Here is a 27463-nt window from a genome sequence, read left to right as displayed (position 1 = left end):
ATAAAATGCAAATGCTTTGTTGACTACCTTGGGTAGAAAGCAGAATAAACCAAAGGGATAAGAAGTATCTGGAAGTCTGTTTGCTGCTGCTGCTAAGTCGCTTCAGTCGTGTCCGACTCTGTGCGACCCCAGAGACAGCAGTTTGAAGTATTTCTTAAAACCAAGCTCAGCCTTGGATGCCCTCAACCCTCTACCCAGTCGTGACCTCACTCCACACACACACTGGTGGTGGCTAACAGCTATCATGACATCAATTTCCTCAACATTCTCTCAAAGCATGACCACGAGGTCAGGGCTTGTTAGCAATAGCAACCATAATGTAGAATGGTAGGTAGTATTCAGAACACTACACTCTATGAGCTCATTCAATAGTTTTAGCAGAATACAGACTTTATGCAGAACTGACATTCAGCTGCTGTTTTTTGAGACCAAAGACCTGTTTTCTTAGCTTTATGTTTGTGTACAGCGTAATGATACTGAAAAAGTAAAAACACTGTCTGATTCCAAGAATATTCTGCTGGACACAAAGATGATGCCTCGACAAAATGTGTAAGGCAGAGGTACCCACAACTCAGAGTAAGTCTGTAATCCTACCGATGGCTTTTGTGACACAATAAACCACAAGACTAAGTTTATGATGCTAGAACTCCAGCATGGAGCTCCCTCTTTAAAACATGTATAATTTCAGGGTATTTCAATACATCATTTTTAAAAGATCTAAAAAAGAGAAAAGTTTTTTAGTTCTTTATTTCTTTTTCTGTGTATGTGGTAGTCACTCAGTTGAGTCCAACTCTGCGACTCTATGGACTGCAGCCCGCCAGGCTCCTCTGTCCATGGATATCCCAGTCAAGAATAGTGGAACGGGTTGCCGTTTCCTTTTCCAGGGGATCTTCCTGACCCGGGGGTCAAACCTGGGTCTCCTGCATTGCAGGTGTATGCTTTACCATCTGAGCCACCAGGGAAGACCTCTTTCTACCTATCTTCAAAAAGTTCCCATTAGGATGTGCTCATACTATGCATGCCAAACATCAGTTCCTTATTATCCATTTTCCTGATGCTTATCACATTTATTTTCCTTCATAAAATGGGTACAAGCTTATCTTAGGGTAGCATGAATGTTTTTAGGTAGATGGCACACAAGAGAAATGCTTGTTTTCTCTCTCCCTCTTCCTCTTATTTATACTAGACCTTTGCAGGCACCTCTACTTTGGCTTCAATTTTTGACATTCAGAGAATCTGATAGCACACTTAAACTAATGCTTTCTAACTGCGGTGTTGGAGAAAACTCTTGAGAGTCCCTTGGACTGCAAGGAGATCAAACCAATCCATCCTAAAGGAGATCAGTCCTGGGTGTTCATTGGAAGGATTGATGCTGAAGCTGGCTGAAGCTGAAACTCCAATACTTTGGCCACCTGGTGCAAAGAGCCGACTCACTGGAAAAGACCCTGATGCTGGGAAAGATTGAAGGCAGGAGGGGAAGGGGATGACAGAAGACAAGATGGTTGGATGGCATCACCGACTCAATGGACATGAATTTCAGCAAGCTCCGGGACATGGTGAAGGACAAGGAAGCCTGGTGTGCTGCAGTCCATGGGGTCACAAAGTGTTGGACATGACTGAGTGACTGAACAACAACAAATTAATAATTTCTGACCATGGTGATTGGTAATCTATGATGCTAGTAGCACTGGGTCAGTTCTCTGTGAAGTAACTATGATGCAAAGAAGTTAATACATAATATAATATAAAATCATTAATTTATATGTGGAAAAAAAAAGAAAACAAACCCTGGCGCTGGGCTGGTAAACTGGGGCAGGGAGTGGGGGGTGCTATGGAAAATGATGGTGGTCACAGGGAGCTACCTGCCAGAAATAATGTTGTCCTCTTACTATGGCACATTCAGTGGAGTCATTCCCATTTAAAGAAAATGTAGGTGGGTGAACAAAAACAGTAGATTAAGATTTTGGTGGATACTGTCCTGAAGTCTCTAGATCTAAACTTCTTGCTGTTCACTGTTTAGTCACTAAGTCGTGTCCAACTCTTTGTGACCCCATGAACTGCAGCACACCGGGCTTTTCTGTCCTTCATTATCTCTCTGAGCTTGCTCAAACTGATGTCCATTGAATCAGTGATGCCGTCCAACCATCTCATCCTCTGTCACACCCTTCTCCTCTTGCCCTCGATCTTCCCAGCATCAGGGTCTTTTCCAGTGAATCAGTTCTTTGCATCAGGTGGCCAAAGTACTGGACTTTCAGCTCCAGCATCAGTCCTTCCTTGAATATTCAAGGTTGATTTCCTTTAGGATTGACTGGTTTGATCTTGCTGTTGAAGAGACTCTCAAGAGTCTTCTTTAGCACCACAGTTCGAAAGCATCAATTCTGTGGAGATCAGCCTTCTTTATGGTCCAACTCTCACATCCATACATGACTACTGGAAAAACCATAGCTTTGACTAGATGGACCTTTGTCAGCAAAGTGATATCCCTGCTCTTTAATAGACTGTCTAGCTTTCTCATAGCTATTCTTCCAAGAAGCAAGCATCTTGGTAAATCTGATTGAAGTGGCTCCCTTTTAGGTAACTTTCTGTACTCACTGCTATGCTGCTGTTCACCACTTTCAAATATGAGAAATGGGGTTTGAGGAGGGAATCATTTGAAGGGATGTACACGTATGGATCTGAGAGTTGGACTGTGAAGAAAGCTGAGCGCCAAAGAATTGATGCTTTTGAACTGTGGTGTTGGAGAAGACTCTTGAAAGTCCCTTGGACTGCAAGGAGATCCAACCAGTCCATTCTAAAGGCGATCAGCCCTGGGATTTCTTTGGAAGGAATGATGCTAAAGCTGAAACTCCAGTACTGTGGCCACCTGATGCGAAGAGTTGACTCATTGGAAAAAACTCTGATGCTGGACGGGATTGGGGGCAGGAGGAAAAGGGGACAACAGAGGATGAGATGGCTGGATGGCATCACTGACTCGATGGACGTGAGTTTGAGTGAACTCCGGGAGATGGTGATGGACAGGGAGGCCTGGCGTGCTGTGATTCATGGGGTCGCAAAGAGTTGGACACGACTAAGCGACTGAACTGAACTGAACACTTATTTTTAGTTTTTGGAGGGGATAAAGGGGTAGAGAGCAGAAAATTGAGCAGAAAAAAACCACCAATTTAGGAAAACATATAGAGTGTAATTATTTATTAAAGATGGCTCAAAAATAGAAAGGATAAAAAAGGCCATGCTATCAGGGGTTCATCCAGAGGAATACTGTTATAAAATATTCACAATTATTTGGGTAGGTAGTCTGATGTTTTCAAAATAACAACTTTGAAAAGTGCACAGTGCCTCAGAAACCCAGAAAGTCCCTCTGAGATCGCTATACTAGGAAATGAAATGATTGCACCGTCAACTTTTATTCCTTCCACCATTGTTATACAACAATATACAACAATAGTTGCCAAGCTACTGACTTTTGTGTCCTGTTATTCAAAAGTAACACATTTAATTGGTCAATTTACTGGCATTTATGAATAATTACTCAACATTCTAGGCTTTCTGTCCTGGGAACATCAGCTCCCGCACCCCCGCACGGCTCTTGGACACCCTCGTGGAAACAGCCAGTGCCTTACGAGAACACCCAGAGCAAGAGATGGATGGTTTGGTGCCTAGTCATTCCACACACTCAAGTGTCTTTCATTTTTTAAAAAGTGAGATACTGCATTTTCCAGTATTAAAAGAAGTAAAATACTAACCCTTCTGATATTCAACAATAAGGGCAGCAAAAAATTATCTTTAGTCTTTACATATTCCTCTCTTTAAATTTAAATTAAATTTCTCATGTGACAAGGAGAAATACCTATAATTCTTATGGTTGCTTTAGTGTTTTTCCCCAAGAATTCCTTTCCTTCTCTGGTAGGATGTATGCAGTAATATCAATATTTTACCTATTATAATGCAAGAATTAAATATACTGTATTCTATATACCACAAAATGTGGCATTTATCATTTTTTTAAAAAATATATATATTTATTTATTTGGCTACACCAGGTCTTAGTTGTAGCACATGGAGTCTTTAGCTGTGGCATGTGGGATGTAGTTCCCTGATGCGGATAGAACCCCAGGCCTCCTGCACTGGGCACGCAGAGTCTTAGCCACTGGACCACCAGGCAAGTCCCTTTTCTTCTTTTCCTCCACTCCCCCAATTTCCTGGCTATAATATTTTATTAGATTTGGGTCTCTCAAAATTCTTTCCATTTATGAGACACTAACCCAAAGCTAAGCATACCTTGCTGATACTGCTTCCTCTCTAACTCTGTCTCACTCCTTTTTAGGGGGGAAGGGGAGAAGCAAATGATTCAAAATTTTGTAAAGAAATTCTATATACATGATGATAATTTACCACCAAAATATTTTAAAATCTATCATCCTCTTGCACTCAAGGAAAAATACACCATTTAGCAGATTAGCAAACCAGGACCTAGAGAAATCTGTGATCCGCTTCAAGTAGCACAGTTAGCTGTCATGTAAGGCCCAGAGAGCTCCTGTCCTTAGCCTGTGACTTCACTGTCACAGAGGAAAATTTGTTTGATGGTCATCATTCAATTAGTCATTTTCACTTGAGACAATTGCTCAATGGACATTATGAAACACTGGATGTTCCTTGGGTTGAAATCATAATGGTTCTCAGCCAATTGAAACAGAACAAAAAAAGAAAAAAATCAAAATTGAAAATATGTCTACTATATCCTGAGGTATTTATTCAGCCAACACTAACTCAATGTCTACTATGTGCCAAGATTTCTGCTGAATGTGGAAACCAAAAGATAATTAGACATCCTCCTTGACATTTAGAAATGTGCCAATTAATTATTGAAGAAAAAATTTTATACTGCAATGTGATCAGTGATATGAGAAAAAAGTATCAACTTCCATGGAAACATGAAAGAAAAAACACTCTCAAAGGAGAACTTTTCATGAGTTTCCAACTTAAGTTTGAGCTTAAATGGTGAGGAGACTTTCTCCAGGCTAAAGCGGGAGGCGGTAGTTGTAATGCTAGACACTCTCAACGCTCAGTATGCACAGGTTGAGGGAATACATGAATGAAAGGAAGAACAGACTCCAGACAGTGCTGTGCTGGAGGAAAACAAAACCACTGATAATGCAACAAATTGTCAATTTATGTGGTGTAAATACTCCCAATGTGGCCGGTTTCATACTACCAACATGACATGACTGAGCACAGAGTTAGGAGGAGGTATGCACCTTTGGCTTTTGCAACTGGCTTGAGTCAACTCCAGCTCACTGTTAACTGCAGAGTAGTCTGTAAGGATTTGTGGCGTGAATGAGCATATAAATAAAAGAAACAACAGACGACATGATTCCAGGGCTAGAACCGATATGGTCAAAGGCACAGAAATCTGAGAATTCATCGCTGTCTCAATGAATAAGAAGCTCTGGGAGGTGTAGCAGGACAGCATGAATGCAGAATTGGGCTGGATCTAGAAGGCCAGGCTCTGAGGTCTGACTTTACTTAAAAGGTAAAAGGCATCCTCCAAGCTCTTGAAGGAGCACTATAGCGAGATTTATATTTTAGATGCACCTTTGGCCATAATCCCATAAGACCACTTTTGCTTGCCTCGAAGTATGAACACAAATGTGAATGGTGAAATCTTTACAAGCAGTCCTAATGAAGTTTGGAGTCAACCAACAGAGGCAAATCTATTTTGAAGCACAGTGTACATGTGAAGTCAAGTGTAAAGAAATGAAGGAGAAAATGGATTAGATGGTGTGTGACTGGCTCAAGTCACTCTGGATACAAAGAAAGTACTTTCAAAGACCACCAGGACACTCAACCCTCTTCTGTGTTGTAGCTCTTTTTGTTTCAGAAATTTGGGCTTGTACATATACACTGTCTCAGATTGATGGCTTTACTTTCTGAAACAAGCAGGTGCTTTTCCAAACCAGAAACCTTCCCCAGGAGTACATCTTACCTAGAGATATTGTCAGGTGAGCAGGCAGAGATGCTGGTCTCCATGCTGTCAGAGCTGTCTAGGCTCAGAGTATCAAAGGCCTGGTCCTTGTAGCTGTGATCTGGGTAGTGGAAACTGTTCAAGTAGACATTCGATTCAGATGCTGTGCGGTTGTAAAATTCAGAAGACTTCTGCCTTTGTCCTTCACTCATCTGTTGGTGATTATATCCTAAAGAGAGAACCATAAATAAGTTTGTATGCCTCATTTTTTCAGTCTTAGATCTTCTAAGACTCTCAAACCAGCAACCCAAAACATCTGCCTATGAAACTGGGGCCTTGGTCTAATTTGTTTTGAAGCCAAGAAGATCAAAGAAACAGCATCATGCTCAGGGCAAGCATGAGTTTCAAAGAAGTGGACTTGTGAGTGATTTTTTTTTTTGTCAGCGGATCACTTGACACTTTCCTATGCCATTTCTACATCTCAGCACAATGGAGAATAACATCAGCACACATAGAAACCCACACACAAAACCAAAAACAGAAACATAATTCAAACCCCAAATCCTCTAACAATGGCTGAGTTTAAGCAAAGCAAGATGACTTATGACAAGCGACACGAGGCTCTTAGGGCGGTCACTTCTTCAGTCGTGTTTCAGTTTCAAAGGTACTTGATCTGGTCGTAAAACAGCAAGTAGATAATCTAGGTGTAGGATCTGAGAAACTTGTATCTTACTCATATCACTAACATTTTTACTTTGGTTAATGTTTCAACTGCACATTTTTCTCATTCTTTTTTTTTTCCCTCAAATCCCCGTCTGCCAATTACTTATTTAAAACACTCAGAATCAACAATCCTTCCAATAGTTGTGATCAGCCTAATTAGTATATTTTTAGCTCTCTTCCTTCTTCTGCCTTAACCACCAGCCTTCAGCTAGTTGGTGATAACTGTATGGAAAAGTAGGGATCGTATCCATAGGAGCAAAAGTGCCTCTATTAAGAGGGGCTTTCCTTACCCTGGTACCTGGTTAGTTGGCACACCAGCCACAGGCTTTACTTTGTGTTACTCTATGGCTTTCTTCTGGTAGCTGATTTTGGGTATCACAAATCAAATTATCTTTTGTTTTAATTCTCTGTTTACCAGGTACTCAGGAATCAGGAGTCATAGTGATAAACGAAGCCCTCAATTCATTAAAATATGTTCTTTAGCCAGTACAATAGCTCACAATCACTTTCTCCCAGATCAAATGTACTACCAGGCCTGTTAAGACTATATATTTGGACCATCTGGATTTCCCCCGTTTTCTTGTACCCTACCTACCTTTCTATGAGGTTTTTAATTAGTAATGAAATGACCTAAAAAACAGGCCAGAGGGCAAAAGAAGGCAAGTGATTCCAAACCGCTTCCTCAGCTGTTGATTAAACATTTTCATTTAAAAACAGATGCCACATCTGTGATGCTTCAACAAAACATTATAGACTGAAACTAAATCTGTAAAATGATTTGAGTTCCATGAAGGGTTTTCATGCCACTAGTATTTAGAGCAGTTTTAGATACTGAAGTTAAAATATGTTAGTTCAGGTTAACACATTTCTGGGAAAATAAGTTTCCTTAATGTAAGATGTAATCATAAATTATAAATACACACATGTATGTAAAAACTACATATCACTTTGCTAAGGAAAGATGCAAAACATAAAAGCACACCATGAGGCTTGAGAGAGAACAGCATCAGTTGTAAGGATTAATGCATAAAGCATCACAAAAGCCAGTGCATTCATAAACGTGGAGCTTGTGCCTTTTTTTTTTTTCAATCTTAAACATGGCAAAAAATTCATTATACAAATATTTACCTTTGACACTTGAACTTTTGGAATTACTAACTGCTCCTTTTAAATTGTTTCCAATTATTCATTATGGAAAAGGGAGGGACAAAAAATACCAGAGGTTATTTGAAAAGGTCACACATGTATCTTTCTTTATACTTTCAAAAAAGGCTTGTTGGCAAAGAGAACTTCATGCTGGCACCAATAACATGGAAGACATTTCCTTGTTTTAGTATGAAAACCAAATCCCTAAAGGACAACCCTTTAACCCTTGTGTGTCATTTAAAACACAAGAATCGGCTCCTTGGTGATGACATGTGTCACAACCTCCCTTCCCTTCAGTTTTTTCACGAGGAGGAAAAGCTAGTTCCTGTAATGCAATTATGTAAGTATGTCCTGCTCCTTAGATAGTCCAGGATTTTTTTCCCAAATGCATCGCAGAATAAGAAAATGAACTTACCACCTTCAGGGGAGGTAGACAGTAAACTAAAATGACTCCGAAGTTTCGAATGTGGGCACAAGGGGCTGCCATGCTAGTGTGCACTGTGAGGACTGCAGATGTGCATTCCCCAGGTCACCTCACTGTGTGTTTTATCTTATTTTATTTCTTTGCTCTGTGTCTCAGAGAACCTTCCATCATTTCAGTGATAGGATAACACCCTGAATTTTCAACTTAAATGAAAAAGGCTGCTGCTAACAAGTAGCTTCCATGGCAGGATATTAGTTTCCTGTGGATCTAATATGAATGGGAACATCCATCTTATGCAGCCCCTCCTTTCCTCCCCACCAGCAACACTTTACTGATCACGACAAACTCACCTGTCACCTGGCTTAGCCTCCTCCCTCCTGAGCAATTCCAAAAAAACAAGTGATCCCTGCAATTGCAAATAAGGGTATGGACCTCTCCTTTGTGATCCTGGAACTGCACCAGCATGATTCCTAGGAGCTGGTTTTGGGATCCAGGCTCTGGCCTGGCCATTTAAAGATACAGATACTTTCAACAGAAGGACACCACAGGGGCTCAGGAGACGGAGGAGGGTTCGCTGGCAGGAGGCCCAAGGATGACTGCTGGTACAGTGAAGTAGCACCAGAAGAGGTGTGAGCTGGATTAAGCTTCCACTTAAGTGTACGTTGGGAGAAGGCAATGGCACCCCACTCCAGTACTCTTGCCTGGAGAATCCCATGGATGGAGGAGCCTGGTAGGCTGCAGTCCATGGGGTCGCTAAGAGTCGGACATGACTGGGCGACTTCACTTTCACTTTTCACTTTCATGCATTGGAGAAGGAAATGGCAACCCACTCCAGTGTTCTTGCCTGGAGAATCCCAGGGACGGGGAGCCTGGTGGGCTGCCATCTGTGGGGTCGCACAGAGTCGGACACGACTGAAGCGACTTAGCAGCAGCAGCAGCAGTAAGTGTAGGTTATCAGGGAGGGGGCCATATATGTCCTGTTCAGCACAGAATCCCATTTGTTTAGTACTCAGATGTCACAATATAAAAGGTCACTGAGTGAATTCATAAATTTCAAATATACTAGTGACTAAATAAGGAAGTGGAATGCATCTACTGTTTCAGGTGGGGCAAAGTAAGCGGATTGGGGGAAAATGATACTTTCCTAAATCCCTGAGAGTGCTTGGTTTTTGTTTTTCTTTTTAAATTATGTGGCAAGAATAATATTCAGCAGTGGGACAACATCTAAAGAGTAAAAAGGCCTTGTAAATACTCTAAAAATCTTTCTTGACTGGACAGGAATGTCTGTTTGAATTGGGTATTTTACAAAGTTTACAAAGTAAGACCTGTAATATCTGAGGCTGGTCACTAAGCATAGCACATACATGGAACCCAAATCAACTCAACATTCTTCACTGTCCCACAAGAGCCAATAGGTTGGATGTGCAAGGCCCACTTATTATTATTATTTTTAAAATACCAATCTCTATGAATTCTGGCTAATCGTACCTGAAAAGTCCTTTGTGAGTTAACCACTGTTGGATATATAATCTTGCTAATGTTTTCCAAATGTGTCTTATATACCTTAAAATGGTTATCTGGGCCTTAATACAGAAAATGCAATGACCTAAATTTGTAACCTGGGTTTAAGAGGATAAAATTAATCAGTATTTCTGATAATTTCTCACCTGCTGAGAAATTCATTCTTCCTAACCATAGTCCATAGCCGGAAGATGAAGATGCAGGACAAGTCAGGAATGAGGAGAAGAATGATAGAGAAAGGGAAAAAGATACAAGATCAAAAAGGATGACAAGGGGACAGGAAAAACACACTCTTCGACATGCAGTCATTGACAGTGTTAGTAACAGTACCAGCTTGACAAGGGAAGATATTCATATTTTTAGATTAAATTTGAGTTTATAGAGAAGAATTCAAGAAGTTAACAAAACAAAAACAAGCTTCTGATACATGCACACAGTCAAAAAACAATTTGTTACAGGAAAAAAAAAAATGAGAAATCGTCACACATGTTCAACCAGAAAACAGGGAGAATAAAAACAAGATTATATCTATAAAACAATTATTTATTCCAAGAAGATGCTAACAAATAGCTTTTTAAAGTTAAGGTTTGTAATATGCCATTTGACGATTTGAAGCACAGTTCACCCAACTTTATAACAAATCAGTTCTGTAATGCCCTGCATCACTATCACCTAGCCACATAGGAATCATTTGTTCTAGCCAGTCATTTAGACAGTTCCTCACTCTATACTGGGTTCAGTCTCTGGGTTGGAAAGACCCTCTGGAGAAGGGAAAGGCTACCCACTCCAGTATTCTGGCCTGAGAAGTCCATGGATGATTGTATAGCCCATGGGGTCGCAAAGAGTCAGACACAACTGAGCGACTTCCACTTTCACTGTATACTAGGTTTTAAGGCTTAAATGGAATATTAGGAGCCTCCTAAATCCTTCCATCCTCTCACATAGCCTGCTTTATTTATACCTGGCCTCTATAAAGGAGAAACATCGTATCTTATACTTAGCCTATACACAGTACAAGCCCACTCTTTGCTTTATCTAGATCCTGAGTCTTATGAAGCAACGCTTCCGAATCACTCGTGTTTCCTGTATGATCTGACCTTGCAATAAAAAACCAAGACAAAGAGGGTCATGCAGCTGCCTGTGAATGAACAGCAGCTGCACGCAGCATTGTGTTTTTAGCAAACGTGCAACAATTTCCCTCTATTGTGTAAAAGAAATAATCATTAGACTAAAAATCCACCATTGTACAGTGTTAAATCTGATCATTTCTTAAAGATGACTTGACAATGATCTTTCACTACTTGCTGGAAACAAAAACACCACACAGGGAGGTTGTCATACCTTTCTTGGACTTTCCTGCATTGAACAGAAGAAAAAGGACAAAGATTTCATTCATTCTAAAGCTTACAAAGGGATGGGTCACAAGTTGTACAAAAGCCAATAACCATTTCAACTGTAAGAGTTGAGTTCCTGGGCTCTTTGCTTTAAACTCTGCTCTCAGAGGCCTCTGTTTGCATGATTCACACTGTCAGGTCTATGACAAGAGTGCTTATTGAAGGAAGGCTTATACTTACACCATTGTCCTTGATGGATCCATTATGAATAAGCAGCAAAAAAACAGTTCATTTAAGTTAATAGTATAAGTCGTGAAAATGATAAGGTCTATTTTATTTGAGTTAATGAAAAATGTGCAAGGTGCAATTTTTTCAAAACCATGGACTTTTACTTGGCATTTGCTATTTTAATGGCACCAACAATTGACGGTGAAACAATTCTAAATGAAATTATGATTCATCCTTCCTGGTCCTTGCGGCCCACCTGTATGGGTTTAGTAGAAAATCCTGCCAATTTTTATGGCTCATTGTAGTTCTAAAAACTGCAGTCCCTACCCACTCCTCCTCTGGGTCGGGGAGCCAAAGGTGGCAGGCTGGCCTCATAAGATATATCACATCCTCTCACATCAAGACACACATGATGCTTCTCTATTTCTTCGGGAACTGTCTCATCATGACCACATGAAACTCTTTAAGAGGAACACCACTCAGAGCTGCAGCGGGGGAAGACTGAGGCTGCAGGCTTCCGGGATGCACAAAAGACCTATCAGTGAAGAACAGGAGCACAAAAGACAGGTCAAAGACAACAGGTTTGGCAGAGGGCACCTAATGTGACCTAAGGGAATTGGCTCAGCTTTTTCTCCATGAACCTAACATGGGGAATCCCATTATTTGAGGGGAACACAGATGAGGAAAAACAGAGATCGAACATCCCTTTAGTTTCACCATATTCTCACAAGAATCCTCTAAAACAATGTTGTTTACAGCCCTTTTTACAAATCTATTTGCTATACAGGTCTAGCTTTTCTTACTCTATTTTAAGGAAAAAATTTTTTAACATAAAGTATGTGTTGTGGCCAATCTGAACTTTGATGTCTTCAGCCAGTGGGAAAAATATTCAAAAAGAAGTCTATAAATATCACAGAAAAATGTTTCAACAGAAAATAGACTTGACCCACAAGTGAACAGTAATAAATGAGAGCCAAATATACTCATTTATGTTTAATTATTTATAAACTATGGGATATTTTTAGTTAATTAAGAAATTATGATAAAAGAGAAGTCAAATGCATTTTATTAAAATAAATAAAACCTCTCATATATTATAAACCACTTTTATGAATACCATAGCCTCTATTAACTCTTAAATCACACTGGTAATGATATGAAATCCTCTTTCAAGGGTACCTATATGTATGTACATCTCACTTAGCCACACACACACACATACATTATGTATACATGCATATATATATACCAATATATAAACATATTTCTGATGGTAATAGTGATTATTCTCTGGTGACATTAGCAAAGATGCCAAGCAGTCAGAATTGCATCCTAGCCACCTTAGAGGGAATAGCTTTAAAATGAATGCATTGAGAGGAAAGATGCCCATCATCCTGTCAGCATCCCACTCACATCCTGGGCACACCTCCAACACTGAATTTACCACATTTGATTGAAATTATCAGTTATGTTTCTGTCTGCCTCATGAGACTAGGTATTTCAAGGGCAAGGATCATGTCATTTATTTGCATTTTTGCTACCTGGCACCATAACTGCTCAAAAGTCAAGGCCAATATAAGTTGACCTAAAGCCCCATTTTAACACAATAAATCTAATCTCCACAAGGAGCTCACCTCTGGAATTGCCTTATTTTCTTCTAGCTGTACACAGACTGCTTGAGAATACCATTAGAAATGTAATGTATTATTTCAAAGAAATAGAACATGCTGAGAATCCAAGTCTACCTGAAACCTAACAACCGCATAAAAGTTCAACCCACATTAGAAGGCCTGAAGGAAAGTCTGTGCTGGGCCACTAATTCTGTGTGTTAGCTCAGGGAATCTTTAGCTCAATGAGTCAGTCCTCTAGTGGGAGAGTGGCTCAGCCACAAACCAGGGGAGCGACTTAGCTAAGTGCCCTGATAATCTGTCAGAATCTCAGGGGTCTTTTTTCTCTTTCTTTCAATCAGATAAGAAGGTTAGTAATTCTCTAGGGGCCTTTCTGAATGGAAAATTCCACTGCATTTATAAAAAGTGTAATGGGAATATACCAGCCATGTGTGCATATAGTAAAACTTATCTCAGTACAACAATAAGAAGATTTATATATACATTCCCCCTCTTTACATTAAGAGTAAAGCTGATTGAATCACTTTGCTGTAGAGCAGAAATTAATACAACACTGTAAACTATACTTCAATACAATTTAAAAAATAAAAATAAAAAAGTGACATTTAGGACTTTGGTTGATCCCCTGTCTAATGACCCCCAATTCTGTTCTGATTCCCTCTCCCTGAGAAATTCTAATGCTTGACAAAGGGCTTGACCCCAGACTTACAAGATACCTACCTCTGAGCATCCTCCGAGATTCTGAGTCTTTGGTCATGGTTGCTAGCGAGTGGGGGAGCACGCTGCCACAGCTGTTGCTCTGTCCCAGGGGCAGGTGGCCCTGTGAGAACCAGGAGGAAACAATTCAGGCAAGCTGCAAGCCCAATGGTCCCTTCGGACACAGCCACATTGCTGTTTGCCTAACTCCTAATTAAGTGCAGAAGGCAGGTCTTTGCAACCAATGTATTGATGCTAAATGGTACCGACCAGTTGCTGTCACTCCCCCAGAGCTTTGCAGCAGCCTCAGCATCACAGCCATTCCTCCACAGGCAGCAGTTCCAGAAGTGAAGACAGATGGGGAAAACACTGTCTAGAACCACCTTCGAGAAAAACTCAAAAGTCCTTCATGCGCCAGGGGCAGAGAGTAGATGCAGGGACAAGAACGCATGCATGTCATGCACAAGGACAGAGGAGATCACACACATGACAAGGGCACCAGCTTCCATCTGCTCCTAGTGATCAAGTGGGCTAAAAACTGGAGAATCCTCCTAACTGTCCCGGTGGTTTTAGCACTCTTTTAAAATAACAAAATCCTAGTGTAAAACATTCTGGGAATACCAGTTTATAAAATAGATAAAAAACAAAGTTATTCTGATTAAGGGCAAGAGAAGGACTCCAACTTCTGTCCCACTCAGAGCCTCCTTCTCTCTTGCCCTTGCCTTCATCCTGCCATGACCCTTCAGGCAAGTCAGCAGAACAGGAGTGAGAGCGACTCAGGCATCACACCACATGGGCTGACATTCTAGCTTCAATGCCAACCAGCTGAGGACACATGGACCACTCACCTAGCTTCTTTCCACTTCAGTTTTTCCATGTGTACAATGGAGATACTAATTAGTATTAATACCTCTACTGCATGGTGTTGAGTTTTACAGTCAAACGATATACCTAAAAGGCGTAGCCCAGTGTCAGGTTCCAAGAAATGATCCAATAAATATCGGTTGCTAATACTCCAAGAAGCCAGAGCTTACATCCTTCAATTTCCAGATCTAGGATGCAGCCCTGGGAGTGTGTCATGGAAGTGAATGCCACTCACCACTTGTGTGGTGGCGGCAGAACACACCCTGGACCAGGTGCTGTGGTCCCAGAGCTTACAATTCCAAATGTCCTCTGAACAAGATAGAAAGTGCAATTCAGTTATGATGTCTGCCCAACAAGCAAACTTAACAATCTATTATTGAGCATTTTCTTTAAGGCCTTTGCATGTCAGTCAACATAAGGACAGAAAGACTCACTGACGGTGAGGCTCGTGATTCTCCCCATGTCCTACCTTTGGGGTGGTGCTTCTCCCCATAGTAGCACTGCTGAAATGTGGGGATATGGAAGGTGTGGTTTTCTTTCGAGGCAAAGTGTCACTCAGATAGAGGCCTTCCTGGTGCTGTTTTTTCCTTTCTTCCAGACTTCTAAAATGCTTTAGATGCAAATGTAAAGCAGAATAGCAAAACTTGACTAATTGAAACAGATCACTAAAGAAATTAAGAAGTATGCATTTACAAATAAGCTTTGGAATGTTAACACAGACTAGAAAAAAATTATTCAACTTATACTCAAGTTCGCTAAGAGACCTGGGCTAACATTTGGTAAGATACATAGACATGAGAAGTATTTATTGCTGAACCTCGAAAAATTCAGAAAAATCCACCTGTCACTTTGACAGTAGTGCCGGCTGCCTTGGGGCCTCAGGGCAACTTACAAGTTATTATGATGGTTGCCATGTGGATGGCAGAACAGTCAGTGGACAAAGCATAAGTAGTTTCCCCCCTTGTCTGTCTGGACAGTTCTGTGTGATGGCACAGATCCCAGAGTGAGGAGAATAAGAAATGGGAGAAGGAAGAAGATGAAGAGAAAGCAAAACAGGGAAGTTGGTTTAAAGATGGAATCATGTTTCAATCACATAAACATACTCCAAATCTACATGATGTTTCCTTATAAGGCATCCTTCCAGACTGAAAAAAAGATCTTGGCCAAGGAGCCTCCATAGCAGTCCTTTACATTTGAAAATCCTCCTGTTGACCATTTCACTTTTTTTTTTTTCAGATTCCTAAGGCAACATTTTGCCAACTTGAAACTTACCCATGTTTTTCTTAGCCTTCCCCAAAATGTCGATAGGAAAGATATTCTCTAATTAGAGGTTCTTTAGGTTGGATCATTTTAATACTAAACTCAGGCTTCTGAAATATCTAAAAATTAATGCAACTCTGAAATATCAAATTTTCTATCAATCTTCTAACATGCCAATCATGAAGAATATCTTCACTTTAACTTAACAATTTTCTATTTATACTAGACATTTATTAACCTAAAACTAGCAAGGAGATATGGTCCTTTAACCAAAGATAATAGATAGGAAAGGTAGCTTTAAGAAAGTTAAGAGAAAGGCATAATGAACCAGAGCTCACCTACTTTGGGAGGTCTATTGACTGACACCTTAGGATCTTCTGGGGCCAAATTCATGTAAGGATTTGATTATAGTTCAAAGTTTCAAAACAAAATGTTTTGGTGGTTTAGTTGCTAAGTCATGTTCGACTCTTGAGACCCTGTGGACTGTAGCCCACCAGGCTTCACTGTCCAAGGAATTCCCCAGGCAAGAATACTGGAGTGGGTTGCCATTTCCTTCTCCAGGGGATCTTCCTGACCGAGGGATCAAACCTGGGTCTCCTGCATTGCAGGCAGATTCTTTACCAACTGAGACACTAGGGCAGTCCATGAGTATTCATAAAATGTCCTAAAAAGAGGGCAACACGTTTGGAAGAAGAAATTGTTTATTTTAAAATATGTAATAAAAAACTGTTGTTCTATGGACCAAATGCACTGCTTGTGATATGACTCTGGACAAGCTGCTACCAACACTGAGTCTCAGTTCCCGACATATCAATACAGAGATAGCTCATATTTCATGGGATTGTTAGAAGGAAGAAATGAGACATTTGTAAAATGCTAAGGAAGTTTTGACTCACAGCAGAGGAATGGTATCTACTATTATGGTTTCAATAATGTGTAAGGAAAATATTTTGTGTTGGCATGGCAACTTTGTATACCATGGATTTTATGGAAATAATTACTATGATTTTGAAAAATACCTGAAGTTGCAACATTTTGACTGAATGGGAACTGAAGCCTGAGGATGTGAAACTAGCTCCAACATATCAAAAGCCAGGAGAGGACACTCAAGGTCTCAAGCTCTCTAACAATCCCCACACTCTTAGGGCCAAAATAAATGTTCTTTTTAAAAAAAAGGAGTATGCACCTTATCTTTTTAAAAAATATCTTTGGAAAAACTGAAGAAAAGATTTCACATCAGTACATCTGTTGTCAAGGTAAAATTCCCAAACTCTAAATGCCAGCTCCTAATTACCTGCTGGTCCTGCTGCTGTTGCCTCCTGTGTTTCTTAGCTGGTAGAGGAGGAGGTGTGTCATTTAAAGGAAAAGAATCGACAAAGGTAGCCACGGCTTCAGGCCAAGGGGCTGATGGAGGTTGAGTGATAGGATGAGAAGAAAGAGTGGAAGGAAACATAAATCCAGGACAGACAGACGATCTTTGCTTTAAAGGAGAGAAAAAAAGTATTTATGTGTCCATATGAAATGAAAGAATAAGACAAAGAAATGAAATCGATAATCTCATTGTTCTGTTTTCTTATATGTTACTCAAGGAGTCATAAATGATGTGGAGTTTCTTTAAATTTAGCCTTGTGTTCAAATCCCACACTTGGATTAGTAGGAAGTGTTTTAATTTACTATTATTTATCTCTCCCCAGATGTTTTAAAGCAGCAGACAATGAAAAAGAAATCCGTACTGTAAAACAAAATTGAATACAAAATCAAACTGGAAAGGTGCTTCAAACCAACAATTTTAGAAAGTCTCTCTGGTTTCTAAGAAAACGAGGCTGGGCTAAAGCGCTAAGATAGAGTTTATTCTTCTGAACTTCCTTCTCCTAGTACTCTATACTCTGTACCATATTTCATGGTTTCAAGTATTATTATTAGTAGAGCATTACTTCCCAAATTGGTCTGTTTTTTAAACGCCGCATCACTCCAGCCCTCTGGTCAACCAGACATATCTTTGTCTCACACACCGTCGTTTTCTGTCAACCATGGGTTAATTTTTGACATGAGGAAAGCAGTGAATGAATGAAATGGCATGCCAACACACCTCTTTACTTTGTGGCTGGCTCATCAGCACAGCTGTGGTAGGCCCAGCGGCAGCAGCATCAGCATCAGCAGGGAACTGAGTGGAAGGGGGGAGATTCGTGGAACTGCCACATGACTCATTAATTTCATTTACAATGATATAGCCCTAAAAGGAGGAATTGATACATTAAACATGAGGAAAGCAGGAGCTGAAGCATGCGAGAGTATTAATGCTCCAGTACAATGGAGTTAGCTCAGAGCATCACAGCCAGGTATCTGTGGTATTATCAAATGTTTCATTAAGGCAATCATCAGTTATTAAAATGGATGTATGGTGCTTAATCTTGAAAACTTGTATTTCCAACATAAGTAAATTTTCAGATAAAATCAAAATGACTTATTATAAATAACACAATACCTTTGATTTAAAAATATCCATCCATGTCAGCATTCATTCTGTTGACTGAATAAGGTTGTCACTACACAGCATTTAAAATAATCACACACAAAAATAAATCTGAGACATAAAATCGACAATGCAACCACTCTCTGATTCAAGAGACTTTTCCATAAATCTTTATTTTTAAGATTTTCTCTTTTTCTCCTGTTGCCTGACAAACTAGAGAGTGAATAAATATAGATTAGGGACTACTGACTTTTGCACTAAGACATTTACAAATCAGTAGTTTATTTTTAATAGAATCTAGTTTTTAGGCATCTCAACAAAATGAAAATGAAAAGGACACTATTCTCCTGTGAGCCTTCCCTAACAAGAGAAATGTACACGCAATCGTGCGCGTGCACACACACACATCGCACACACACACACACACACACACATCGCATACACACACACACCCTTAAGGCAAAGTTGCAGCTCAAGACTGTTTCAGTTTAAGGCAACTTCCCTCTAGAACAGTGAATTTTGTTACTTTTAAATTCAATGATTCAGTTGTGGCTTCAGCTTAGAGAAAATACCCATGAATCAAAATCTTTGAGAATAAAAATTTCTGAATTTACATTTGAGGAAAAGGCCCTTGTAAATTACCATGGAAAGTAATTGTACAGACCATTCATATTTTCACTACATGAATAAAATAGTATGAAAAAAGAATAAAGGGTATAAATTAGCATCTCTCTTTTAAAAGTAAATTGTGTTAAATTTCGGAGAAGGCAATGGCACCCCACTCCAGTACTCTTGCCTGGAAAATCCCATGGATGGAGGAGCCTGGGAGGCTGCAGTCCATGGGGTTGCGAAGAGTCGGACACGACTGAGCAATTTCACTTTCACTTTTCACTTTCATGCATTGGAGAAGGAAATGGCAACCCACTCCAGTGTTCTTGCCTGGAGGATCTCAGGGACGAGGGAGCCTGGTGGGCTGCCGTCTATGGGCTCGCACAGAGTTGGACACGACTGAAGCAACTTAGCAGCAGCAGCAGCAGTGTTAAATTTAATATTTGAGTTCTACTTGTCCATCAATCCTTTCAGACAGTGGCTCCAGGAAAGGTAAGATATTGTTATGCTGGTAAAGCAAAAATCCCAGACGGGAAAACAAGGTTTTCACTGAGAGTTTATAATTCTGACAAAGTAGAGAAAACCAGAGTTGACTGTTTATAAATTGAAGATATCAAAATTCTGCTGAATTTAGTTCTGCACTTCAGAAAGGGACAATAAGATAGTATGTAAAGTTTTATAATTTAAACTGAAGAAAGGAAGTTGAAAATTGGGTTGTTAAATTTATTTTATCTTTGAGAATGAATGAGTAGCAACTTGAGTTATTCTTTGGCTAAGTTGGTAGAATCTTTCAAAACCAAAATTTGATTCCTACATGATTCATATAATAACCTATTATAACTGTAATAATCTAATTAATTGCTTAAAAATGTATATCATTTTTCAAAAGTGGGACTTATTTAAAAGAGTTGGATATAAATTCATCATTCTTTTAAAAGAAATATAGAGAATGAGAGAGTTGGGGGGAGAAAGAAAGACAAGAGAAAGAAAGAAAATTAAAACATCTTCTGAGCCAAGTCCGCTAGACGCGAGAGAGAACACATAGCCACGCAACAAACATGAGAGTTGCAGCCACACAAATACAGTCAAAACATCAAATGGGCTTTCAACAACAGGAGGGCTGCAGAGAAAAAGAGTAACTCTTTAATAGGAAGGCAAAGATTTTATTCTTCTAAGAGGTAAAGAGACCTTAGACCCTATCTAATGCATTTGGAAGCCACAAGCCCTTCAAACTCACGTCCAGAGTCACACTGCATACCTTTCTACTTAAACCTATTCTTTCTCCAGTCTTCTCTATCTCAGTAACAGCTACTCACCACCCACTTCATTATTCAAACTGGAATTTTTAACAGCAGCATTCCTGACAATGCCCTTAACGTACTTCACTCCCACACCCAATCTATCAGCAAGAACTGTCAACTCTACCTCCAAAGCATTTCTGCATCTAGCTGGTTCTGTCCATCTTTCTTTATTTGTTCAAATTCAAGTCACCAGCACCTCCAACTTATACTGCAATCACTGCCCCACTGGTTTTCCAGCAACTCTTCTTTATAATCCAGTAGAGCAGCTCAGAATGATCTTTAACAAATGGATCTCAAATAATGTCACCTCCCTGCTTAAAACCACTCAGTGGCTTCCCATCCACATAAAATAAACTATATTTCTTTAACATGACTCACCAGAGCCAGCCCCTGCCCGCCTCACTGACATAATCTTATTCCTCTACACTCCATTCACAAGCATCCTTTATGCAGTGAATCTGCCAGTTCTGTGTTGTAAATAATGGAGAGAAACTCCTTAACTGAATGGTCTAATAAAGCTTTTGTGGAAACATTTCACAAAATGCTTCCAAGGTACGTATCAGTACGTATCAGTCACACCTGTTATGTGATGAGCATTTACTTCACACACACACACACACACACACACACACACACACACATATACATACACACACAGAGAGAAAATATTTTCTATTTTCTATGAAGGAATTCCTAACTTTACTGCTTTTTTTAAAGCAGTTTATAAAGTGGTTTTTGCTATTACAAAAAATTTTATGCATAAGCAAGCTTTTTCTTTAGCTTTTTGAAAAAAAAAAAAAAAGATCAAGAAAGCTCTTTCTTTCTGGTCAGGGTTCTAATTTTCCAAATTAGAGTTAAAATATTTTTACCATTATAGGAGTGTAGCTCTATAAAAAGATATTTGGGAAAGGGTGGTGATGGGGTCTTGGGAAAGATGAACGTTTGGGATAAAGAGGGTGTACAGCTTAATGTAAACAGGATTTTTCCAATTTAGGGCAAAATAACCCAGACAACACTGGGGGAAAAGGGTAGAGATGTTTGGGGGCTTTTCACGTTCCAGAAGACATAGGAAAAAGAGAAGAAAGTAGGAAAGATGAGAAACTGAGAAAGGAAAATGCAAGAGGAAAGAAGAGCTATTAAGACTAGTTTTGGTTTGGATCCTAAACGTTTGAAACCCCAAAGTAACCCACATCACTATTAAGCAAAGTGTACACACACACACACACACACACACAGCATCTGCATCAGACATAAAGATAATCCCTGAAATTCTCAAAGCATAAATCAGGAAAGGCAGGAAAACCTCAAAGCACTGAGTGCTTTCACAAGTCACTTCAGTTCACGTTTCCCAGTCAGCTAATCCCAGAAAACTGAGGTACATCTCCTGAGTTCTAAGGTGATAACGAGTGGACATGTAAAATCACAGCTTACCTCTTTCAGAGTATTGGGGGTGACAGGAAACCCTTTCCCCCCAGAGAGGCTGGAGTATTTCTTTTCCAAATTACAAAGATTTTCCTTTTCCTGAAGGAACACAAAATCTATTAAGCTGAGTCAACTTTGTATTTTCCTGATGACTAACAATGTCACTCTTGCATGGGACTTATTGACTCTTCACATAACTTCTTTTGTGAAATGTTTCAATTACAGCCTTTTGTCTGTTTTTTAAAATTTTATTTGTTGGTTGTTTACTATTTTTGAGTTTTGGAGTTTCTAATATATTCTGTATACAAGTTTTTTGTCATTTACTCTTTTAGAGATCTTTGTTTACTCTGAGGCCACGAAGGTATACTTGCCAACCTGTATTTTCTAGAAACTTTATCTTGCTAATTTTTATGTTTAGGTCTATAATTTGTCTCAAATTAATTTATACGCATGATATGAGGATAAACAGTGTTGAGATTCATTGTTTTCCATGTTTGCCCAGTTGATCCAGCACCATGTGCTGGACTTTCCTTTCCCTCTGGATTGTCTTGGAACCTTTGTCAAAAATCAATAGACTGTATGTGTTAGTCTATTTCTAGATTCTGTTCGGTTCCTCCGATCTATATGTCTATTTGTATGCCAGCACCACGCCCTCTTAAATGCTATAGCTTTACAGTAAAACTTGAAGTCAAATAGTATAAATCCTCCAATTTTGTTCTTGTTCAAAGTTGTCTTGGCTATGCTATGCCCTTTACATTTTCATGTACATTCGATTCCCATTATCTGCAGTGATGACCTTCTATAATGTTGCCACAAACACTGAAGCAGTGAATACTGACCCACTGTTCCAAAGGGAAATATAAATTTGGGTTGCTGTGGGCATCTGGTCACAATATTTTCATCAACCGATCACTACAGAACTTTGTCTTAACGTGTGTTTCCATTTAAAGACATCTTATTTAATAGACAATGTTGCTTGTTAACATGAAACTCATAGCCAACAGTACTATAATTCCTGACTGAAAGCTGTTTATCTAACAGATGTATTTTCACCACGAGGCACATCACAACTTTCCTGCCCTTAGAACACCAGACAATACTTTAGCACTTGTGAGGCATTTTAAACAGCAAAATCACCGATGAAAAGCACAAAAACATGAAAACATGGCACCAAATGGTCTACAAAAAGGACATTTGCTTACAGCATGAGAGCAAAACAAGAAGGCAGAGTACTGTCTTGTTCAACCTCAACTGAGATTATGAACGTCCATTGAGTGACTCAAAATTTTCACTGTTCTGTGCTCACCTGTCCATCAATGACTGCATGACAAGTGTTGATTTTAGGGTTACAAAGGTTAGTAATTAGGTAGAGTCACAAATACGGACCCCGTGAATAATGAAGATCATCTGCAAATTTTAGCATCACTAGAATTTTTATTGGGGTTGAGGTGTAGCTATAGGCCAATTTGGGAAAACAAAAATCTTAAGACATAGTTTTTACAATAGAATTATGTATTTTAATGAGGAGATCTTATTTCTACTTTGTGCTTACCCATTAAAAACCTATCACTAAGAGATTTTTTTTCTTTTTTTGCTAAAATTTCAGCAACTACTTAAATATTACATGTTACACAATCTAATTTAAGCTGTGCTTTTGAATCTTGTGTGCAAAAGGTGGTGGGGAGCCTAATAGCACCAGAGTTCACCCCCAGAGCAGGGGATAGGGTTGGAAAGTCCAACTTCAACTGGCAATGTCCAGGTGCTGAAGAAGCAGGAGGAGGGGAACTGCTAGGGATTCATGTGGGCTACAGAGGCACTGTAAGTGAACTCATGATTGCATGTGAAGGGCCTATTTTCTCTTCTCAACCTGCAAATGGCTAAGCAGTAAAGATGGGAACGAGTGCTCCAGCTCCATTTATTCTAGATGGGACCATGGTGCAGCATTGTCTTTAATCCATCATTTGAGATTTGTTCTCTCCTGCACTCCACTCTGAGTCCATCTCATATTTTCATGATCCCAAGTGTCCCATTGCTAAATGGCCTGCATGCAAGGCCCAGTCCTGAGACTAGCCCCATCAACTTTAATTTTTTACGTCTTATCCCCGAAATTAAGAGATTATCAGAAAATTAGGCTGCAGTTTGGACAAAATAAACCCTTTACATGGAGCATATTAGAGGCTGGGTAGATGGGGACACCGTCACTGTGATGAGGATGACCTTGCCACACCCACATGGGGCATTCACCTCATCAATTAAGCCAAACTAAATCCAATGTGGCATTTGCCAAGAAGACCCATATGCAAATAATTAGAGTTCAAAACACCAGAGCAACTGAGCCAGAATACGTTTAACCTATTTGACGAAAAATAAGATTTTTTTTTAAAGAAGAAAATCAGAAAACATACAGATTTCCCATAGTTTGGATTTCACACTGTGGAAAAAGCATGAAGAAAATGTCTTTTCTTATTTCTCAATTACAGTTAATCATTCAGAGCATCAGTTTATTAATGTGGAAGATTAAATACAGATGCATATAGAAAAACCTTCCTTAAATTATAATTCATTCATTAAAAGGCAGTTAGTTTGATGGAAGCGACTTTTCCTGAACTGGAACCTGTGTTTTGCTGTCACCAGTACTGAAAAGAAATACTTACTCTCTGCAGCATCATTATTAAATTATTCTTTTCTTTCACAAAATGATCTTGTTCTCTTTGAGCCTGCTGGACAATGTGATTAGCTTGCTTTTTCAATGCAGAAATTTTTTCCTGGAGGAAAAAAAACCAACCATAGAAAGATGTACATTAGACACTTAAGGGTTTATTGTCTGTCCTGGAAAAGGGAGAAGTGTTTATAACTAGAAGTGCAGTGACCATATTTCACTGATGTTAGGTGTGGTTAGTCGCTCAGTCACGTCTGACTCTTTGCGACCCCATGGACTGCAGTCCGCCCAGGCTCCTCTGTCCATGGGGATTCTCCACTCAAGAATACTGGAGTGGGTTGCCATGCCTTCCTCCACGGGATCTTCCCAACTCAGGGATCAAACCCAGGTGTCCCACAGTACAGGTGGATTCTTTCCATCTGAGCCACCAGGGAAGCCCAAGAATACTGGAGTGGATAGACTATCCCTTCTCCAGGGGAACTTCCTGATCTAGGAATCAAAATGGGGTCTCCTGCACTGTAGGCAGATTCTTTACCAGCAGAGTACCAGGGAAGCCCACCCAATGTTAGGTACGCAGTTATTATTATCCAGACTGTGAAGCAGTTTCTTTGAACTCACAAGCTCAAGGCTTTTCTTTACCTAAGACCAAGTGATTTGGAGTATATTTCAAGTATCCATAAGTCAATGGGAAATCTTGTTTTAGAACATAAATGAATTTCTGACTTCACCTTGGGAGATGCCTCATGGGAAGAAAAACAAAGGAATTTCTTGTTTAAACTGAAAGTGTCACCTTCTCCATTGTCCTTTCCCTTAATTTTATCGGTTTAGTACAGAGCACTGGGGTGAGGATTATAAATTTTGGAACAAGAGATGAATTCTGGACTTGACATCTGGGTGCTCAGGGTTGGGTGGAGGCAGTCACTAGCATAGCATTCCCCAAGGCTGCTTCTAATAGTAATAAGCTATCAGCCAGCTTTGAAAACTATTGGGTCTAGAAACAGAAATTCCAAAAGAGTTTTCAACAAATTATTTTAAATCAAGTTACTATGATTGCAAAAGCAAATAATTTAAAATAAATATCTAGATTTCTGATTTTCTCTACCTTGGTGTTCACATTAAAGAATCAGACATTCATAAATACATCTACAGCATCAGGTAACACTAACTATACCAAGTCTCACTTTATCTAGTTCGGAGCATCAGCTGGCATGCACGTGGCAGGCTCCATGATCTGCCAAATGTAATAAAACACACAAAGATATTCAGATATAACAGATATACAGACAGATGGACACATGCTATAGCTATATTAACAATCACTATTGTCTCATGGCAAGGGGTATATATATTTTGACTTTTTACACTGAACAACACCTGGTAAAAGTACCTTTCTAGTAACAATGTTCCGTTGATACTCAGCCACTTCACGCAGGAGTTGCTGGGTCAGGTTCTCCTTTTCCTCATCTAGACGGCTTTCACGCTCAAGCTGCTGGAATTCCAGGTCTTCAAAGTGTTTGCTCTCAACATCCAGTAGGTCGGCATCCTTTGGAGAAAATGGAATGAAAACAAGACACACGAGAATGGCTGCAGCCTTCTTAACGTGAAGAAAAAATAAATAAAAGCAGAAAGTCCAAAATATCTTTGCAGTTACAACACTGACCAGGATTAGAACATGATAATCATCTCTTTGGAGTTAAACTCCAGAGTGGTGACTAGGATGAAACTGAAAGGGACTGCGGTAGGGGTGGGAGGGGGGCATTATTTCATCATTGGTTTTAGACTGTTCTTTGGTTGTAGGAATTCTTGCTTTAACTCTACCAGGTGGCTTTAAAATGGATCATGAAACATAAAAAGAATGCTATAAATAACCTAAACATTATCTGCAGACCAAAGGTGTAACATAATCTCTTGAGAAACTTATTTTTCACAAATTTCCAGATGAAATCAGACTTTAGCATAAAGACTAAATTCAATATTTCAAAGTTGCTTACTATAAAAAATAAAAGATTCAGGGGATAGGGTGGGAGGTAGGAGGGAGGGGACTTATGTATACCTATGGCTGATTCATGTTGATGTATTGCAAAAAAACAACACAATATTATAAAGCAATTATCCTTCAGCTAATAATAAATATATTTAAAAAAATAAACCTTAAAAAAAAGATTTAAAAGTTGGCATACGTAACAGATCAGAGGTACATATATGTACTCAAATGGCATATAACACAAGGCACTTGGGATGTGAGGAAGAAATATTAGACCTTCTTTATATTTATTTTTAGTTTTTCCTTTTCCTTTACAATTTCTCAATAAATGTTCTCTAATGTACATTCAGGTAAAGTAACATATGTAAGATTCTTTAAAATGAATATATATACTTTGAGCATGCATACAATACATATAATACACATATTTATAACATTATATGACCTATATGTATGTACATATAGGAATGCATGCTCAAGTAATTTTAGTGAAGGGAGAAGTCATCAAAAACATTTGAAGACTGGAGTTCTTATATGGGTTTCTGTCAATCCCTTAAAATTGTTTATAAACCTTTTTACTAGAAACAGTAGGAACCACAGGGTTCATAAAGCACAAAGACTGACTCAAAAGGTTAAGCAGTGCTAGTCTAGGAATAAACTTCAGGACATTTAAGAACAAACAGAAATCGTAAAAATCAGTCTAGAAGAGGCATTCTCTAACCTATGAGATGTCTGAAGACAGGGGTGAAACTGGACCTGAGCAGAGGCTGGTGCATGTGGTATGAATTGTTCTCCCATTTACTCAGAGAAAACAAAAAGCCTCCTGATTTGGGGAGCCTTTGACAGAACCATAAAATGTGGTATGTATAGAAGATTCTTTTTAAATATATAATTTATAAATAATTAATGACCCCCCCCAAAAAAAAAAAACAGGCAGCTGGGCTATGTGACTCAGAGCTCTAAGTGCCAGGGCATTTTTTTCAAACAACACATTAAAAAGAGTTGGATTTTGTGTTGTTCTTTCTCAACCCTTTATCAAGCATAGTAGAAAACCTTTTGTATATGTGCATGCACGCACACACACACACATATAGTATGTATGTATAATACGATACATGTATTTTAGAAAACATGAATTTTTGCCTAACTAAAAAATTTATGACATTTTGGTTCCACTGGTTTGACTTGGTAAGAATAGAATACTAGATTTCTAATTTATATTTTTCAAA

At 39.2% G+C, this 27463-nt stretch overlaps 1 protein-coding gene across 9 annotated transcripts in view; it reads right to left on the bottom strand.

Moving 5' to 3' along the window:
* Window positions 1–27463, bottom strand: part of PHLDB2 (pleckstrin homology like domain family B member 2) — a 241179-nt gene that overhangs the window by 13802 nt on the left and 199914 nt on the right. For 4 of the 9 annotated variants that reach the window (XM_061390250.1, XM_061390595.1, XM_061390505.1 and 1 more), the window contains 10 exons: window positions 25638–25793; window positions 24246–24356; window positions 21601–21690; window positions 17876–18019; window positions 17081–17266; window positions 14996–15136; window positions 13672–13786; window positions 9923–9943; window positions 7814–7849; window positions 5984–6191 (listed from right to left, as the gene is read on the bottom strand). In XM_061390250.1, coding sequence (XP_061246234.1) covers window positions 5984–6191; window positions 7814–7849; window positions 9923–9943; window positions 13672–13786; window positions 14996–15136; window positions 17081–17266; window positions 17876–18019; window positions 21601–21690; window positions 24246–24356; window positions 25638–25793 — 1208 coding nt within the window. Of the gene's footprint in view, window positions 1–5983; window positions 6192–7813; window positions 7850–9922; window positions 9944–11117; window positions 11133–13671; window positions 13787–14995; window positions 15137–17080; window positions 17267–17875; window positions 18020–21600; window positions 21691–24245; window positions 24357–25637; window positions 25794–27463 lie in introns of all 9 variants that reach the window. The other 5 variants (XM_061390687.1, XM_061390770.1, XM_061390175.1 and 2 more) reach the window with 4 other exon arrangements.

Source organism: Bos javanicus, chromosome 1 (genome assembly GCF_032452875.1).
Source record: "Bos javanicus breed banteng chromosome 1, ARS-OSU_banteng_1.0, whole genome shotgun sequence".
NCBI lineage: Eukaryota > Metazoa > Chordata > Mammalia > Artiodactyla > Bovidae > Bos > Bos javanicus.
This window is presented reverse-complemented; position numbering and strand designations above follow the sequence as displayed.